At 47.7% G+C, this 19,110-nt stretch overlaps 1 protein-coding gene and 1 non-coding gene across 2 annotated transcripts; one reads left to right on the top strand and one right to left on the bottom strand.

Moving 5' to 3' along the window:
- The first annotated feature begins 7,070 nt into the window (after positions 1-7,070).
- Positions 7,071-11,000, top strand: MRPL54 (mitochondrial ribosomal protein L54). The gene is made up of 3 exons (XM_078861993.1): positions 7,071-7,308; positions 7,861-8,017; positions 9,675-11,000. Exons 1-3 carry the CDS (start codon positions 7,107-7,109, stop codon positions 9,808-9,810), a joined length of 495 nt encoding a protein of 164 aa, XP_078718119.1. The 5' UTR covers positions 7,071-7,106; the 3' UTR covers positions 9,811-11,000.
- Positions 11,001-12,730: 1,730 nt separating this feature from the next.
- TRNAK-CUU (transfer RNA lysine (anticodon CUU)) lies at positions 12,731-12,803 on the bottom strand. Its single transcript has one exon. It is a non-coding gene; the product is annotated as a tRNA-Lys (tRNA).
- Positions 12,804-19,110: the final 6,307 nt, after the last annotated feature.

The following is a 19,110-nucleotide window of genomic DNA, read 5'->3' as shown; positions in this document are numbered from 1 at the left end:
GGGAAATCGCCCAAAAAGAGGCGGTACTCCACAGAACCTGACATGACGCTGATTGGACTATATCCAGAGGCACAGTGACGGCTAGCGTGACTTTGTGGTTGAATGACATTGGTTGTGCGTCGCCCAATCGCCCTAATGAAGAAACCGCCCCTGATTGAGACACATAGAGACGGGCTCGTATACACACAGACGCAGATAAATAACAGACACACATAGAGACAGAGCCACACAGAGACACAGACACACACATGGAAACGCACACACACAGACACACTGCGACACACGGGGGAACACACGCGAACCGGACCCAAAGACAAAGATCCCCCGTATGGTGTTTAACAGACTGTTGGGGGCAGCTGATGTTAGCGAGCACCTATTACAAAGACAGGACATGGCTCACGATGGCGGTGGTGCTGTTGTGTGGCCACATCCACATTCCACGCCCGGCCGCCTTTGTCTCCCCCAGTGCTGATATAGAAAAGCGGCGACCCATTGGGTCGGGACACCTTGAGACATTGGGGGCCGTCCATAAATGACGTCAGGCACCTGGGGGAGGGGGGGGTCAGACATTTGTGACGATGTGTGACGAGGGGAGGGGGGGTTGAGAAATGTGACGTCACATCAAAATGTGCAACTTTAAATAAATATAGACAACACGTTCTACTTCATTAAATAGACTTTTAATAAATGTTTCTCCTACAACATCGGAGTACAGCGCCACATTAAAAACGCACTACAATGACAATAGTTTAAAGCGATTTGAAGCATGTTTTATTTGGGGGCGGGGGGCAGAGCTTTGTGACGTCATTTATGGACGGCCCCTTGGTGAGGATGGTGAGGAGGGGGCTTTGACCTCCCCCCTTGTGACGTGAACCGCCTCACCACACACGCTGCCCATTAACGTTAATTGGTTCGCTGTCCCTCCCCCCGCCCCATTCCGACGTATCTGTCGAAAAACACATTCCCGATCAATCACAAGCACGTGGCCGTTTATCCTGACAACCACAACAACACAACAACACAACAGCAACATTGTGATCACCGTGACAACCTCCGCGACATCACCCAAACTGCGAGCCCACTCTCCGAGATCGCCGCCGACAATGAAATGTCTCTGTGCACGCTGATCGCGCCTGATGATTGCTTAGCAAGGCGCCGCGCGATGGGCGAGAGGAAGACTGAGCGCCGATTGGGTGAATGAGTGGTGAGTGAGTGGTGAGTGATTGGGTTCTTGCTTGAATGTGTGTGTGTGTGAGTGGCTGTGTGTGAATGTGTGTGTGAGTGGCTGTGTGGGAATGTGTGTGTGAGTGGCTGTGTGTCAATGTGTGTGTGTCACTGATTGGGTTCGAGAATAAGTGGGTGTGTATGTGTGTGAATGATTAGGTGAGTGAGTCAGTGTGTGTGTGTGAATGATTGAATGCGTGAGTGGATCAGTGTGTGTGTGAATGATTGAGTGAGTGAGTAGGTCAATGTGTGTGTGAATGATTGAGTGAGTGGGTGGGTCAGTGTGTGTGTGTGAATGATTGAGTGAGTGGATCAGTGTGTGTGTGAATGATTGAGTGAGTGGGTTTGTGTGAATGATTGAGTGAGTGGGTCAGTGTGTGTGTGTGTGTGTGAATGATTGGGTGAGTGGGTGAGTCAGTGTGTGAGTGTGTGAATGATTGAGTGAGTGAGTGGGCCAGTGTGTGTGTGAATGATTGGGTGAGTGGGTCAGTGTGTGTGTGTGAATGACCGGGTGAGTGAGTCAGTGTGTGTGTGTGAATGATTGAGTGAGTGGGTCAGTGTGTGTGTGAATGATTGAGTGAGTGGGTTTGTGTGAATGATTGAGTGAGTGGGTCAGTGTGTGTGTGTGAATGATTGAGTGAGTGGGTGGGTCAGTGTGTGTGTGTGAATGATTGGGTGAGTGGGTGAGTCAGTGTGTGAGTGTGTGAATGATTGAGTGGGTCAGTGTGTGTGTGAATGATTGAGTGAGTGGGTCAGTGTGTGTGTGTGTGTGAATGATTGGGTGAGTGGGTGAGTCAGTGTGTGAGTGTGTGAATGGTTGAGTGAGTGAGTGGGCCAGTGTGTGTGTGAATGATTGGGTGAGTGGGTCAGTGTGTGTGTGTGAATGACCGGGTGAGTGAGTCAGTGTGTGTGTGTGAATGATTGAGTGAGTGAGTCAGTGTGTGTGTGTGTGTGAGAATGACCGGGTGAGTGAGTCAGTGTGTGTGTGTGTGTGAATGATTGAGTGAGTGGGTCAGTGTGTGTGTGAATGATTGAGTGAGTGGGTTTGTGTGAATGATTGAGTGAGTGGGTCAGTGTGTGTGTGTGAATGATTGAGTGAGTGGGTGGGTCAGTGTGTGAATGATTGGGTGAGTGGGTGAGTCAGTGTGTGAGTGTGTGAATGATTGAGTGAGTGAGTGGGCCAGTGTGTGTGTGAATGACCGGGTGAGTGAGTCAGTGTGTGTGTGAATGATTGAGTGAGTGAGTGGGTCAGTGTGAGTGTGTGAATGATTGGGTGAGTGGGTCAGTGTCTGTGTGTGTGAATGATTGAGTGAGTGGGTCAATGTGTGTAAGTGGCGATGCGAGTAAAGTTCACGGGAACAGTCACCATGGTAGTAGCTGATGGATGTGTTTTGCCAGCGGGCTCCCACCTAATGGTTTAAATCAATGCCGTCTGCTGGGCCGGATGCCCTGTAGACCGATTGGCCAACGAGTTACATTTTTATTTGATTCATACGGACCGAGTGGGCGATTGAAACAGACTCCCGCTTGTTCGTTTATAATTGTATCACATCTGCTCGTCTGCCTTCTCGCGGAGGAGCGGTGGCGCAGTGGTTAGCGCGTTGCGCTTTGTTTTGCCCACATGGCGTCCTGAACGGCCTCGATTCCGTGCCACGGCTGAAAATGAGCGGCGGGTCGCGTCGGAAGCAGTCCTTGCAGCAACCAACACGTACTGTCGAGAATGGTGAGGTATGGTCACACAATCCGCAAGGGAGGGGCGTTCCTAACATCCTTCCCCTTGGCCCCGTTCAGGGTATCGACATCGATAACGCCTTCATACAGAGAGGACTGCAGAGGTTGGGAAATTGTTGGTGGTGCCGGCCACTCACCCATTGGCTGCTGCTGCTTTCCTGCTCGTCTGTGATTCCTCCTCCTGGCGCCTATGAGTCGTCCTCTCTCTCTCTCCCTGAGTCGTCCTCTCTCTCTCTGAGTCGTCCCCTCTCTCTCTGAGTCGTTCTCTCTCTCTGAGTCGTCCTCTCTCTGAGTCGTCCTCTCTCTGAGTCGTCCTCTCTTTTGAGTCGTCCTCTATCTCAGTCGTCTTCTCTCTCTCCCTGAGTCGTCCTCTCTCTCTCTGAGTCGCCCTCTCACTGAGTCGTCCCCTCTCTCTCTCTGAGTCATCCTCTCTCTATCTCTCTCCATGAGTCGTCCTCTATCTCTCTCAAAGTCGCCCTCTATGTCCATGATCCGTCCTCTCTCTCTCTGAGTCGTCCTCTCTCTGAGTCGTTCTTTCTCTTTATGAGTCACTCTTTCTCTCTAAGTCTCTCTGTCTGAGTCGACCTCTCTCTTTGAGTCGTGTTCTCTCTCTCTCGAGTCGTCCTCTCTGAGTCGTCCTCTCTCTTTGAGTCGTGCTCTCTCTCTGTCGAGTCACTCTCTCTCTCTGAGTTCTCCTCTCTCTCTTTGAGTCGTCCTGTCTCTCTATCTGAGTCTCTCTCTCTCTCTATCTGATCCATCCATCGGTGGGTCGATGATCCATCCACCGCTGGATAGATCTGCCAGGATCTACCCACTGCTGGATGAAGGCCCGTCTTTCCCAATCTATGCTCGCGTCCTCACATGTTGTTTTTCCCCGTGACCTCTCGACCCCAAGTGCCACACCGAGCACACGGTGGCGAGATGTTAACGACCTCGCCTGGTATACAGGAGGTCATGAGTTCGATCCATGACCGCCTGCTGTATATTTGGAGTTTGCATGTCTCTCTCTTTTTTTATTTTACGATCAGAGGAAACAAGAAGATGCTCGGTGTAGTCGGCACTTTGCTTCGTTCATCATTTATTGTTTTGTTTGTTTATTTTTTCAATGCTTTGCTTTGTGTGCCCCCCCTTTTAAATGAAAAATTTCACAAAATACTTCACGCTCTGCTCTCATTCTTACCCCTTCCCTCTCTCTCTACCCCTTCTCTCTACCCTCTCTCACTCTCCGTGGCCGCGTGGATTTTTCTCCGGTTCCTACGGTCTCCCCCCCCCCTCCACATTTAGAATCAACATCACGCGCTGAGAATATTTGACTGCTCTACATTTACACGTGACGATAAACCACTTCGTTGAGCTGTCATTCGTAATAGCCAGGTCGCTTCTGAAAGAGAACTATACAGCGCAGTGGGCCTTACTTGGTAAAACCATTATTATTTCATATTGTATATATATTTTAGAGCGGTGGCGCCCACTCGTCACTCTGTCGTGACACCACCCGCGTGGATATCCATGAAGTCACATAGCCACCCCCCATTAACACGGGCCACAGTACGACTGTGGTTTATGTATTTTGTTGAACTTCTTTCGCACCGCACTACTCGGAGGCGCGGGGGAAGGACAACCAAATTAAACACAAACGCATTTTCTAAAGAAATAAGTTCGTCAATCGAGATGATTTAAAAGTGCGTAGCTCCCAGTGGCTTTCTCATTTCGGAAGGCAGAGCGTTCCAGACGGCCGCAGAAGCGCATCTGAAAGCGCGCGATGCGAAGGCCACCGTCTTTGTTCGATGGCTGAGCCAAAAGTCTCTGTGAGGATGATCGAGGTTCGCGTGATGGGTTGTGTTCCTTGACGAGATCAGCAAGGTCGTGTGAAAAAAATAAGAATAGTTTATCCCCTTCCTGCCAATAAAACAGGTGTTGAGATATTATTGGTTCTTTTGGTAAAGTCACGTAGAAATGAAATAATAAAATAAACAGGAACCTGCGGGGTGGGCTGGTAGGAACGAATAACCAAAGAATATAAACATAATGTATTATTACACTTGTTTAGCCAGGAAAGCCCCACTGAGTGTAAAGGTTTTTGTAGGGTCCTGCCAAGTGTTTGCAGTAGGGGGCGATGTTGCTACACCGAATCGGACGATACGAAGGGAGAGTGTGAGGCCTAGTTCTAGGCTTTAGGCCTAGCTGTAGGCGTTTGGCCGCTGTGAGTTAATTTGTAATTTAAATGTTTTAATTATTTATGTAAAAGCTTTAAATGTAAATGTTTCTATTAAAAAACATCAAGGAATGTAACATTGTAAAACATTAACTCCCTTTCACACACGCGGGAGTACGATACGAAGGGAGAGGTTGAGGCCTAGTTCTAGGCTTTAGGCCTAGCTGTAGGCTTTAGGCCGCCGTGAGTTAATTTTATAATTAAATGTTTTTATTATTTATGTAAAAGCTTTAAATTTAAATGTTTCTATTTAAAAGCATCAGGGAAAGTAACATTGTTAAACATTAACTCCCTTGCACACACGCGGGGGTACGATACGAAGGGAGAGTGATAGGCGTAGTTCGAGGCTTTAGGCCTAGCTGTAGGCTTTAGGGCGCTGTGAGTAAAATTAGAATTTAAAAGTTTTAATTATAAAATTTGAATTTAAAAGTTTTAATTAAAAGCTATCTCAGGGAATTATAAGGGAATGTTACACTTGTTTAGCCAGGAAAGCCTCATTAATTTAAATGTTTTAATTAAAAGCTATCTGAGGGAATTATAAGCGTCACTGAGTCTAAACGTTTTTGTAGGGTCATGCCAAGTGTTTGCAGTAGGGGGCAATGTTGCTACACGGTCGGACGGACGGTCGGACGGACGATATAATCTATTGTAGGCTGGTCCACTTCGTTCCTACCAGTAAAAAATATAAAACAATAAAAAATCCTCACGACGTTTCGACTGCAACACAAGCAATCATCATCAGGTGTGAAATCCACAGCAAGAAACGTCGTGAGAATTTTGTTCTTGTTTTTTATTTTTATTATTGTATCATTTCCCTTCTACGTGACTTACCGAAAGAACCAAGAATATGAATCCCTGCAGTCACGAAAGCTTTAAATCAGGTGTTAAAACGTTCAAACAGCAGATCGATAAAAGTTTAAAAGACAACGCGTATATAATTATCGGAGTGTGTTTGCATGTTCATGCGGTCTTTGAACATCTTAAAACCTCTTGTTTTATTGGCAGAAAGGGTAAAACCTAAAATGTATCCCATGATACCGCATTGTGGTTCAAGATCAGCAGATAGTTTCAAAGATTTATTTTTATTTGCTTTGAACCTGTCTACGTGACTTTACCGAAAGACACAAACAATATTAATTCCTGCAGTCACGAAAGCACTAAGTCAAGTAGTATGATTGTGTTCACAGCTAAACACGTGGTGCCGCGGGTGATGATGACGATGCTACTGCTGCGTCGGCAAGCACAATAAACAACTCAACACGTTCGTCAATAACAACACCCGTGCGTGCGTGTGGCCTTGAAAGAAAAACATACGTGATGGCCGACGTTTCGGGCAATGGTCCTTCTTCATAGCGCATAGTCGAAATAATCACGTGCCGAGTATTTCGATTGTTTTGCCGCTATATATATTGCCACGCGATAAGCCACGTCGCGTTGAGCTCTCGTTTGTGATAGTCAGATCGCTTCTGAGAAATAAGATAATAGCTTCGTGGGCCGTAAGATGAAGGAAAAAAATTGTTGAATTTTATTTGTATTTTTTTTAAGTGATTTGTTTACTTTTCCTATACTTTGCACTTCCGATCGTGTTTTGGTATCGCTTCTTGCTGTCGCGTTGTGACCCTGTGCCTCTACTGGACATCCGTGAGGGAAACAAAAGAGTATTAGGTTTTTTGGGTAAAGTCACGTAGGTAAAGAAATCAAATCTAGAATGAAACAAAAGAGCTTTACAGCGCTACGGATTCCCCCTCGGAGGAGGTTGAACATTGGCCACGCCCAGCAGGGACATCACCGCCCCTAGCCCCGCCCCCAGCCCCGCCCCCCCCCCGCTTTGCCCCACCCACCCCATCTCTTCCTCTCTCGGCCAATCAGCGCGGGTCCTATCGAGGGAGGGGTCAGAGTGTGCGGGTTGAGAGGTCACGAGGCACGTGTGCTGGCCATGGCGGCGTGCGGAGTGGGAAGGCTGCTGCTGCTGCTACCCGCGACCTTGGCGCGCGGCGCGCCCGGCGTAGGAGGCGTAGCAGGCGGCCTCAGGCCGTCGGGGGGGCTCCTCAGAGGATTCGCGGGCCTCGTGGGCCCCGGCCTACAGACCCTGATGCCGCCGGCTCCTCCTGCCAGCCGAGGTTACGCCAAGAAGCCGGGTGAGCGGACACGCTGGGGGACGTGGGGATGACGGGGGAGACGAGGGGACACTGTGGGGCACAGGGAGACACGGGGACAGGAGAGGCAGGGGTACGTGGGGAGAAACGAGGACATGGGGAGAAACGAGGACATGGGGAGACAAGAAAGTATGGGGAGCTGATGAATGTTTATAGAAGTATGGGGAGACGAGAAAGTGGTATGCGTCTTCCCCGACGGACGTGGCTGTGTGGGTGACACGAGCCACTCCAGGAGGCGAGGATACGGCGGTGAACGCGGAGACACCAGCACACGAGGAGCGATGCGATGTTGGCGGTGTACGTGCAGTGAAACACCGGGTCGTGCGAATTGAAACGGCAGAGAAATCACGAGAGAAAGACACAAGGACGAAGATCCACCCCCATCGTTGTGTTTCACGCGTTACAAATCTGTGCATAGCATTCTTGTTTTAATAGTGTGTACATAAAGCCTTGCGTGTACGCGTGCTATGTAAATGTTCGTAGATACCACAGCCTGCACCAATAACCACATCCCCCCCCCCCCGCCATGCGCAGCGTTCAAGGCGAAGGGCAAGGCCATGGTGAAGGAGGTGCTCGTCGACCCAGAGTTGAGTCGCGACCCCGAGGTCCTCGTCTCTCACTGCGTGGGCCTCAACTTCCTCCGCGAGGGCAGCGACCCCCCGCTGCGTGCCGACTCCGAGTACCCGCCCTGGTGTGTGTGCAGGGGCGCAACTACGGGGGTTGGGGGTCATGCAGCGTGATGCGACGCGTAGGGGCCCCGGTCGGCCGCAGTGGGGCCACCCGAATCGACAGATAAGCAGCGACATTTTTTGAAAGAAAAACTAGAGTAGAACCTCTCTTAAAGAGCACCCCTGTTAACGATTAATCGCTAAACGGCGTGCCTCCATAGAGCCCAATGTGTAGTGCAGTGTATAGTAGTGTAGTGTCTCCATAGAGTCCATTGTGTAGTGCAGTGTATAGTAGTGTGGTGTAGTGCCTCCATAGAGCCCAATGTGTTCGCTTACCGACCATTCCCCTGTTAACGACGGGATGTTGTTGGTACAGTAAATATTAATGTTTTAATTAACCGCGTTTATTTTAATACTGTGTGTTTATAATTCATATCCATTGTTTAAATATTATGAAGTGCGTGTTTTGGGTGAAAATGTTAACTTTCGATGCTATCGGAACGAATTAAGCCTTTAACGTGTATTTCCTATAATCGCTTAATGACCAAATCACTTAACGACCGGTTACGCAGAACCAATTACCGCCGTTAAGAGGGGTTCTACTATGTAAAAAAAATATGAGAACACTAATAGTTATAGCCTACATTGTGTATACGGTTTAAAAACATCCATAGCTATTTCTGTAAAAGAGAATCGGGAGAAAGGAGGGGGGGCACAGTCGTATCTTACTTAGCCCCCCCGTTGAAATAGGTAGTATCGCTCCTGTATGTATGCATGTATATTAAACTTCTTTTTCACCGAACGTAGCCAACCGTCCTAATCGGAGGTTCGGGGAATATTGGTCGGGTGGGGGGGGGCGTTTGTTTGCAAGGTCACTGGTGAAATATAAGATGGGGTGATGAATGGACAGGGTGATTGGTGGACTAGAATACAGGGTGATGAGTTGACGGGGTGGATGGGGGTTTATTCACAGACCCCCAACTTGAGTCCTTATCACCCTTTCCCATTACCTGTGACGCGAGCGTGAATCCAAACGCTTACTGAGGTGTAATGCCGAACTCTTGAGTCATTGCTGTATCTGCATGAGCAAATAATCCCAATCTGATCATATCTCAAGCCAAGCAGGGATAAGCCAGGTTTACTCTTTGGATGGGAAACTGCCTTTGGTCATGACAGTCAAAATTCATATCAAAAAGGAAAAAAAATTATCAGCTGGAATTGAGCAGAATTTACCCTTTCTGTTCACTACTGAAGCTCAGAACGTGTATGTGGTTATTGTTCATTTTATTTAGAGGCATCTAATTAACATTTTACGGTACTCACCACAGAGAACTGTAGCGACACAACCGCACTCTATGATAGCTAGCGCCAAACTGTGCCACATGCCTTCCCGCATGGCCTTGGGGGAGCCTCGGTACGTCTTCCGACCTGAAGATGTACCGATAAAGTTATTTTATTTCTGTTTTTCTTCCGATTCCGTTTCGATGAGGTACACGTACGTACACGTATGTCATCGGAATGGGAGAATGGGAATAAACTAATTTAACATTTTGGTTCTTCACCTCTACTATCGCTGATTCAGTGCTTTTGCAGACGAGCGCGTGTTGGAAAGCGTTACTCAATCCACGTACCCGCGTGGTTTTTTTTCCCTTTTTCCCCTGTACCACCTGTCCATGCAAGGCTGTTTGAGCTGAATGTGGGACCCCCGTTGAAGCTGGATGAGGTGGAGCCTGACTCGATGGAGTATTTCCGACTGCTGCGGAAGCAGCACATGTGGCGCGTCAACAAGCTGAGCCGCCACAAACGCATCCGATGATGACTCCTCTCAATTGCGGTTTCATTCAGCGCGGGACTCCCTTCAGCTTCAGCCATGCGTGCTGCCGACACCCTGCCTGGGTTCACGTCCAGGCCCCAGATATTTCTATCCCTTCTACCTGTGCTTGGCGGCCTCATTCTCTCCATGAAATAAATATGCCCACCATGTGTGTACTGCGTCTTTATACGTGGTCACATTTTATCGGGATGTAAATACACGTGTTGTGCTGACTCGCACAACGGTGCATAGGCTCCACACGAAGGTCCCCGATCTCGAATGGAGACCTGCGACTGGCGGTATCTATGAAATGTCGCATGTTTCTGGGGAGCGTCTGCAGATGTCGCATTTAAACGCTTATCAAACCCTGCATTGGCCTCTCCTGTCGGCACTGTAACACACTTGACTATGATAACGGCCACACAAACTGGTCATCCATTGAAGCACACTCCAGGCACTAACCAGGATTTACCCTGCTAAGCAGGGGCATCTCGCTGCAATGGCGAGATGTTAACTCCCTGGCCTGGTATACAGGAGGTCGTGGGTTTGTTCCCGACCCTAACGCCATTATATTTGGAGTTTGTATGTTCTCCCCGTGGTCGTGTGGATTTTTTTTTAGGACCTCCGGTTTTTCTCTCGACATTTAGAAACATGCATTTAGAGTATTTGGCTGCTATAAATTTACACGCGGTAAGCCACTTAGTTGAGCTATCATGTGTGGCCAGGTCGCTTCTGAAAAAGAGCTAAATAGCTTGGTGGGCCTCATCTGGTCAAGTAAAAAGTTGAGTTTAGCATCCAAGGTGTGGCAATCGGGTGCAGTCCAAGTCATTTTTGCGTGGGCTACGACCATTCTATAATAGTTTTGTTTATTTGATAGTATCTTGAGCTGGAGATATCACTTGAATTTGGTTTTTATTGCAAAAGGAAAATTGATCTGCACCCTTGAAGTTGTAGCGCTGGGTTTTGCCACAGTCACTCGGCAACCTCTTGGCTCATTAGCAAGTGGGTGCTGCTAAGCTGCTAAGCGCTCGTGTCTCGGTGTCTCTTGAGTACCATTTTTGGCCCTCTTCATTGCCGCTTCACCGTGTTCCTCTTTAAATTGTAAACGTGAGATATCGTTCTCAAACGACGAGTGCAGGTGTGGAATCTTCTGCCTTTGAAGTATGTTTTATAAAATAAAAACATCTACATGTGTATCTTGCTGTTGTCGAGCCCCGTTATGTTGTCTTTTAACCATTATGGGATCACCCAGAGAATTAATCGTTCCAGTCGTAGTTATGGGAATCTAGAATGGTGTAAAACTTCTACGAATGTAGGTTTTTGCGTTTGTGCTGTATGTATTTATGTTGAACTTCTTTCGCAACGTACACAGCTAACCGTGTAAATCGGAGGTGCTGTACAGTTTTCCGATTTTTGTTGTGCCGCTACGCGTTGTTCGGCACCTCGTCCCAACGTTTTTCTCCGCGTGCCGGGGCTTCAGGAAATTCATTCTCATCGACACCTCTACAGGTGGTGACGTATGCCAAGCGATCGTGTTGCTTTTTTGCAGAGGTTTGCGGTTTAAATCCTACAACCAGTTCTAGTTAGTACTGCCGGTGTGTTAACCATACAATATGCTCCCGCCATCTGCTTCACAGGAGATGTTATGCGTCCCACGACTATTCAAAAAGAGTAGGCCAGTTTCGTTCAAATTATAAATTTACCTGCAAAATAATTCCGATTGGCTCGCCTACCAAGTGTACTTATTTTCTTTAACTTGAGTTCCGGACGGTGATCGATTCCTTCATGCATTACTGTGTGCATGTATCGTGAGCCTGGTCTATTTCAGTCGGTGACTTAGTGGGTCGCGTATTGCGTTGTGAACCTGGCCACGGCTGACACTGGTGGGGCAAGGATATCTGACCCAATGATGGGTCTCTTTTTGTGGTGAAGTATGTCAACGCCCACCAATGACATCACAGGAAGGCCTTCAGCCAGCAGTGGATTGAGGAAGGGGTGAAGGTTAATATGAAGGAATTTGCTTGCCAAGGTTCTGTCGGTTTAAGTATGGTCATAGCCCATCATCCTTCGGGGGTTAAGATGAGTACCACTTTGTGGGGAAATCAATAGTGGTTAGCGAGCACCTGATCAGCCGCTTTCCCATTCACCAGGACCTCAATAACGTCCCTCGTCATCGCTTGAAGTCACGCCAAGCCCTTCATCAATGTGAGTTCAACCCCGATGAAGCTTGCAGAGCTGAATGGAGTTCAAAAGGTCTCACAAACACCACCTTGTGAAGACCCAACGCAGAAGATCCCTGGGTTCGATCTTCCACGAAGCTCATGGTCCACCATAAACCACATCAACTCCACAAACCAGGGCAGTAGATGTCGGTATCTGATGCACAAATTGAAAATTAAAACGCTCCAGTGTGCGACTGTGTTTCATCCAGAACAGACCGTAGTGCAACGTTAAACGACGCAATGGCAGATCCACAAATACGAAGGGGACTTCACAGCTGCTCCTGACGCGGTTGTGTGCCTTGATAACCACCTGCACGTGAAATTGGAGTTGTTGCTCTGCATCAGCCATACGACAGAAGGATAGTGATTGTCCTCTGGGAGATACGCCATAGTAATGTGTAATTGCCATGCCTGACGACTCAAGGCTGTGAAGAGGAGATGAGCCACAACTGCAATGCTCGTTGGAGCAGGAACTTTGATTTTGTTACTGCAGTGTAGGCACACTCCAGTAGGGGGCAATAGTGCACCATACCACGCCTGTTCACAAGCAACTGTGCCACCAGTATAACATTTTAATGAAGTAACATTTTTATAAACATTATTCACGTCATTTGTTTAAATGAATGCATTGGTGGCCATACACCCTTCGAATTATGAATACTTTTGATTTCACCTGTGATTAAAAATAAAATAAAAACTAGCGCCCAACGTGGGGCTCGAACCCACGACCCTGAGATTAAGAGTCTCATGCTCTACCGACTGAGCTAGCCGGGCTTACGTGCACACTCACGGGATAGCCCTTACATAGGCAGTGACTATTGGGATTTGTGTCAGTGTGTGTGGGGAGCGGTGGTGTAGTGGTTAGCGCGCTGCTCCACGAACCCGGCCACCTGAGTTCGATGCCCGCTCACGGCCAACACCAATGACGATCATCTGAACCGGTCCCGGGCTTCCCCTAGGTCGACTCAGCCTCAAATGAGTACCTGGTACGGTGTATAAACATCGCCACTGGGGAGACAAAGGCGGCCGGGCGTGGTGCTGGCCACCCACCGCTTCGTGTGCCATGCCGACCTTCATAAGTGCTCGCTAACAGCACTTTCTCCAACATTGTGTTTACTCCGAATGATGCTCCTGCTGTTGTAAAGTGACTCATGCAGCCAGCTATGGCTATACAGGGTTTGGTGGTCCATGTTGTTCATGTCGTTTATTGTGAAAATTCCGTCACAGTTCCTATGATCACTGTTTCATTGCTTTCATAGCTTTATTTTGGTGATTTCTAAAAGTTTTTTGGTTTGGCCATGTTTGTTTGTTGTAGTACGGAGTTAGACCGATGGCTTTAATATAAGTTGTCTTGTGGTTGTTGTTGTTGTTGTTTGACTTGCATCCCACTGGGATTTTTGCACACATCGTTGGTGTACGGTGCTTTTTCTGCAATATTTTGATGTCTTTTCTTGGATTTTCTGTTTGCACATAGTCACATATTCACTTTAAGATGTTTTCTGGTTCATGTTTTTGTTTGTTGCGGTTGCACCCGATTCAAGAGCCGAATGGCTCACTGGGCTACACCTAATACATTAACTTGAAGTCTTTGTCGAGGCTCGTGAAAGACGCAACTGGCCAGTAGGTACTCTTAGGTTTTTTTCGGTAAAGTCACGTAGGGGGAAAAAATAAGTAAATAATAAAATAATAAAAAATAATAATTTTAATAAAATAATAAATCACGACGTTTCGGAGGCAACACAAGTCCCCGTCATCAGGTGGGACAGCTAGATTTACTGTATCAAGTGAGGAAAAATCCAAGAGACAAGCTCTTAAATACAAGTTAAGGGGGAGGGGGGGAGGAGCTTATCTGAATGTATTAGCCAATGAATGGAACGTGTTGGGGGGGTGGGCGGGGCTAAAAGAGAACCAATCGGTGTCCTCGACTTGGGGTTGTAACCAGTGTTGGCTGACAATACAAATACAAAAAAATTAACCCGTAAAAACAAAGTTTTTCACTATAAATCCTTTATATGCGTGGCATCGGTTTTATTTTATTAATCATTTCTGTTTTTCTTGAGTAAGAGTTTCAGTTTTATCACATTGGTATTTTAAATTAAATATGAATTTTTTTTTTCCTAAAAAGTGGAAAATTTTGGAAAAGTGTTTTCACGAAAATAAATTATCACGCACAACGAGTCTGTGTGCAAAATGTCAGCTCGATTGGATCACGGGAAGTGGGTTAAAAAACGACCGAAAGATTTGCACGGTCGTAAGCGCGCAAGCAAGCAAGTTAACTTAATATAAAGGATTTAAAAAGCAGTACTGTTAAACGCTGGGGATGTCAACACTCGGTAAAGTAGAATAGTACCTGTCAAATCAGATGGTACAAATGTGTGTAGTTAAATCTTTCTTACATGGTTAATAACATATTTCCAATGATTACTCAGTTTGTACCCATCATCACGGTTGAAGTTATTATTATTCATATTATTATTATTTATATTATTTTATTATTTACTTCCTTTTTCCCCTCCGTGACTTTACCGAAAAAACCAGTAGGTGGCAGTCGCCCTCCAGCAACCAGCAGAGGGCACGGGGAGGGACGCTCACAACAACGAGCGGAGCGCCGTGCCCCTGGACTGCTGACGAGAAGCTGAATGGCAAAACTATTTAGTTTGTCTTGAAATCAACGCTGCTGAAATGATCCACTCCCACAAGCTAGACCGTGGTCACTGATGGCATGTGTAAAACAAAAATAAGTGTTTTTTCTCTATTTGTTGAGTCGGACGTGTGAATGTCTCTGGTGAGATGTTAACTACCTCGCCAGGTATACAGGAGGTGGTGCCGTGCCAGCCTTCGTAGGTGCTCGCTCGCAGCACTTATTTTCAATGTAGATTAGTCGTAATGCAGATTGGAAACTAATTTCTTTAGAAGTGCTTTTTGTCGTTTAGTTTGTTCTTCCCCTGCACCTCCGATTAGCCCGGTTGGCGGCGTACGGTGTGAAAGAAGTTCAACATACATGAGCTCCACGGTGGCAATGAGATGTCAACCACCTCGCCTGGTATACAAGGAGGTCGTGGGCTCGATCCCGAGACCCTGACGATGCCTGCTGCTGCTGTTGTATATCTGTGGTGTCTCTGGGTTTCCCCTCGACATTTCGAATCAACATCCACGCGTTTAGACTTCAGAGTATTTGTCTGCTATGAATGTCCACACGATGAGAAGCCAATTCGTTGAGCCGTCATTTGTGGTCAGGTGGCTTCTGAAACGAAGAGCTACACAGCTCAGTGGGCCTTTCCTGGTGGAAACATAAAATAGTTTAGTTTTTCCATCATTTAGGGGGTTTTTTGGGTTAGGGGCCGTCCATAAATGACGTCACGCGATTTTTGACGATTTTTGCCCCCCCCCCCCTTCGTCACACTGCGTCACAAAAAGTCTGCCCCCCCCCAAATAAAACATGCTTCAAATCGCTTTAAACTATTGTCATTGTAGTGCGTATTTAATATGACGATGCACTCTGATGTTGTAGGAGAAAACATTTATAAAAAAAAAGTATATTTAATTAAGTAGAACGTGTTTATTTTTCGATTTAAAGCTTTCGTGACTGCAGGGATTCATCTTCTTGGTTCTTTCGGTAAAGTCATGTAGAAGGGAAGTAATAAAATAATAAAAATAAAACATAATAAAACAATTCTCACGACGTTTCGGCCACAACGCAAGCAGCCGTCCTCAGGCGAAGAATGAGAACATTATCAAGCTAGGAGCTTATATAGGTGTTGCGAGGAGGAGCGCAAATTGAGGGCACCCCAATGGGCTCCCCCCTATCTCCGGTTGTAGCCAACATCTTCATGGAGAAATTTGAGACGGACGCCATCCAGACTGCCACTCTACGCCCGACCTTATGGAAGAGGTACGTAGACGACACTTTTGTCATCTGGCCACATGGCCGGCCTGCTCTAGACCAATTTCTCGACCACATCAATTCCATACACCCAGCCATCAGATTCACCATGGAAGTCGAAAATGATGGCAAGCTACCCTTTTTGGATGTCCTAATCAAAAGGAGACCTGATGGTTCAATGAGCCACTCTGTCTACAGGAAAGCCACCCACACGGATGCTTATCTAAAACCGGATTCCCACCACCATCCATCCCAGAAGAATTCCCTCATCAAGACTCTATATCATAGAGCCCAATGCATCTCCGACCATGAACACATTTCCAGTGAACTCAAACACGTACGCCAAGCTCTTAAGGCTAATGGTTACTCCGACTACACAATCCGCAAAGCCATCACTCCAACCATCAAGAAAGATCCTGTTGAGGAGCCTTTCAAGACCATCACCTTACCCTACATTGCTGGGGTCACAAAAAAGATCTCCAAAATCCTGATTAAACACAAGATCCAGGTCCGATTCAACACAGTACATAAAATCCGTGATCTGGTACCATCTGTAAAAGATGTGATTCCAGACATACAGTACCCTGGCGTCTACAAACTAAGTTGCCTCTGTGGTAGCAGTTACATTGGGGAAACCAAACGACACGTCTCAGACCGCATTCGTGAACATAAAGCTGATCTAAAACACGGTAGGACAAACACCTCAGCCGTGGCAGACCACTGTTACAACTCAGTGGGCTCACATGACATTGACTTCTCCAAGACGGAGGTTCTCTGCAAGCCATCTGGCTATCATGAGAGATTCGTTCATGAGGCGATTCACATATACAAACAGAGAGACAATTTTAACCGAGAAGATGGATTCAGGCTTAGCAATCATTGGAAGGACGTAATAAACCATTTCGATACACATTAGGGTGAGTTGAATAATACATAGTGTTATATTAAAATGTATAAAGTATAGGGTGGTTTACAGCAATACAGTATATAATTTAATGTTGGGTTTATCTATGGCAGTATATAGTACTGTATATGCTAAGAGAATAAAGTTTAGATGGAAGTATATTATATACTTCTTACGACGTAGAATTGTAATTTATTATTTGTTGTTAGTAACTCAGCTTATTGTAGAGTATAGTAAGTTTCAGTTTATATTTTATTTTTTTATGTAGTTTTTACTTTGGTTTTCTACGTGGTTGTTTGGTAAATGCAGCTACATATCACTAACATTCCTTTCCTTTATTAACGCTGTTCCTTGCGCCCCCCCGTGGTGCTGTTGATCCTGCATAATGCATGGGCATAATGGGACTTTGAAACCCCTCCGCCCACCTCCTACGCATTGTCCATTGGTATGCTAAATTCCTCTTCATATGCACATTCTTTTGTTAAGGCGCTCCTCCTCGCAACACCTATATAAGCTCCTAGCTTGATGTTCTCATTCTTCGCCTGAGGACGGCTGCTTGCGTTGTGGCCGAAACGTCGTCAGAATTGTTTTATTATGTTTTATTTTTATTATTTTATTACTTCCCTTCTACGTGACTTTACCGAAAGAACCAAGAAGATAGAACGTGTTTGTCTATATTTATTTAAAGTTGCGCATTTTGATGTGACGTCACATTTCTCAACCCCCCCCCCCCTCGTCACACATCGTTACAAATGTCTGACCCCCCCCCCCTAGGTGCGTGACGTCATTTATGGACGGCCCCTTAGATCGCGTAATATAAATGTGTCGTTAAACCCGCCTTCCACCCGACACAGCCAATTGGTAATGGTTTGCCATGTAAACAGAACACAACATTTACAATGCTGCTGTCAGTCGGTCACATTTACCAAAATTAAATATCCCCAACGTCGGCACGTGCTTCGACCAGTTGTCCCGCTGGCATCCACAACATTTACTATCTTGAGCACCGCGTTTCGCCAGTAATTACACGTAAACAGAACACAACATTTACTATCTTGAGCACCGCGTTTCGCCAGTAATGAAAACCGGCGTCATCATCAGGCGGAGAGCCAGAATTGTCAGCAAAAGAACGGAGAATCCACTGTAGCATTACAAATGTGTCTCAATTGCTTGTTCGCCATCATCGTCAACGCGTGCCTGGAATCTTCTCCAGGTGGTCTCCAGAGTCCAGATAGTTCCAAATTCTCACAAGTGTTAACATTTTTTTTTTAAACACCCTGTTTATTCTCGAGTTACACATCACACTTTGATGGAGGGTAAGGGGCCATCCATTGAGTAGGTGCGCAAAAATCTGTCAAAAACTCGACCCCTCCACCCTCCCTGTACGCAGGAGGACTTTTTACACCCCCGCCTCCCACGAATCATATAGAACGGCCGATATTTAATCGACGCAGAAGCGATCAAGGAATAATAATATTAACGTGTTTAAACAGACAGTCCGCCGCCGGACTATCTAACTCATTTGAAGGCCAATATAGACACATTATTATCGAGGCATCACCCCCCCCCCCCCAATTTCCTATGCGTGCATAGTCAGTAGACCCCCCTCCATGCGTACGGACTAAATGGACGGCCCCTAAAGGGGGGGGAGGCCGTCTGGTGGTGGTGGTGGTCATCTCACGCCCTCTGCTGGCCACGCTCCCTCATCGCCCACTGCCCCCGTCTCCGGGGGAGCCGAAGGAATAACGGGACCCAGGGCCCGTGGTGGTGGAGGTGGTGGAGGAGGTTGGTGAGTGCCGGTCGAGAGGGGGGAGACGCAGAGGGGGGGGGGGGCGCAGAGGGGGGAGGGGGACGCAGAGAGGGGGGGGGAGACGCAGAGGGGGGGGGGGGGACGCAGAGGGGGGAGACGCAGAGGGGGGAGACGCAGAGGGGGGAGACGCAGAGGGGGGGGGGGGGGACGCAGAGGGGGGGGGGGGAGACGCAGAGGGGGGGGGGGAGACGCAGAGGGGGGGGGAGACGCAGAGGGGGGGGGGGGGGGACGCAGAGGGGGGGGGGTGGGGACGCAGAGAGGGGGGGGGGAGACGCAGAGGGGGGGGGGGGAGACGCAGAGGGGGGGGGAGACGCAGAGGGGGGGGAGACGCAGAGGGGGGGGGGGACGCAGAGGGGGGGGGGAGACGCAGAGGGGGGGGGGGGAGACGCAGAGGGGGGGGGGAGACGCAGAGGGGGGGGTGACGCAGAGGGGGGGGGGAGACGCAGAGGGGGGGGGAGACGCAGAGGGGGGGGGGGCGCAGAGC

The sequence above is a fragment of the Lampetra fluviatilis genome, chromosome 13 (assembly GCF_964198595.1).
Source record: "Lampetra fluviatilis chromosome 13, kcLamFluv1.1, whole genome shotgun sequence".
Lineage (NCBI taxonomy): Eukaryota > Metazoa > Chordata > Hyperoartia > Petromyzontiformes > Petromyzontidae > Lampetra > Lampetra fluviatilis.
This window is presented reverse-complemented; position numbering and strand designations above follow the sequence as displayed.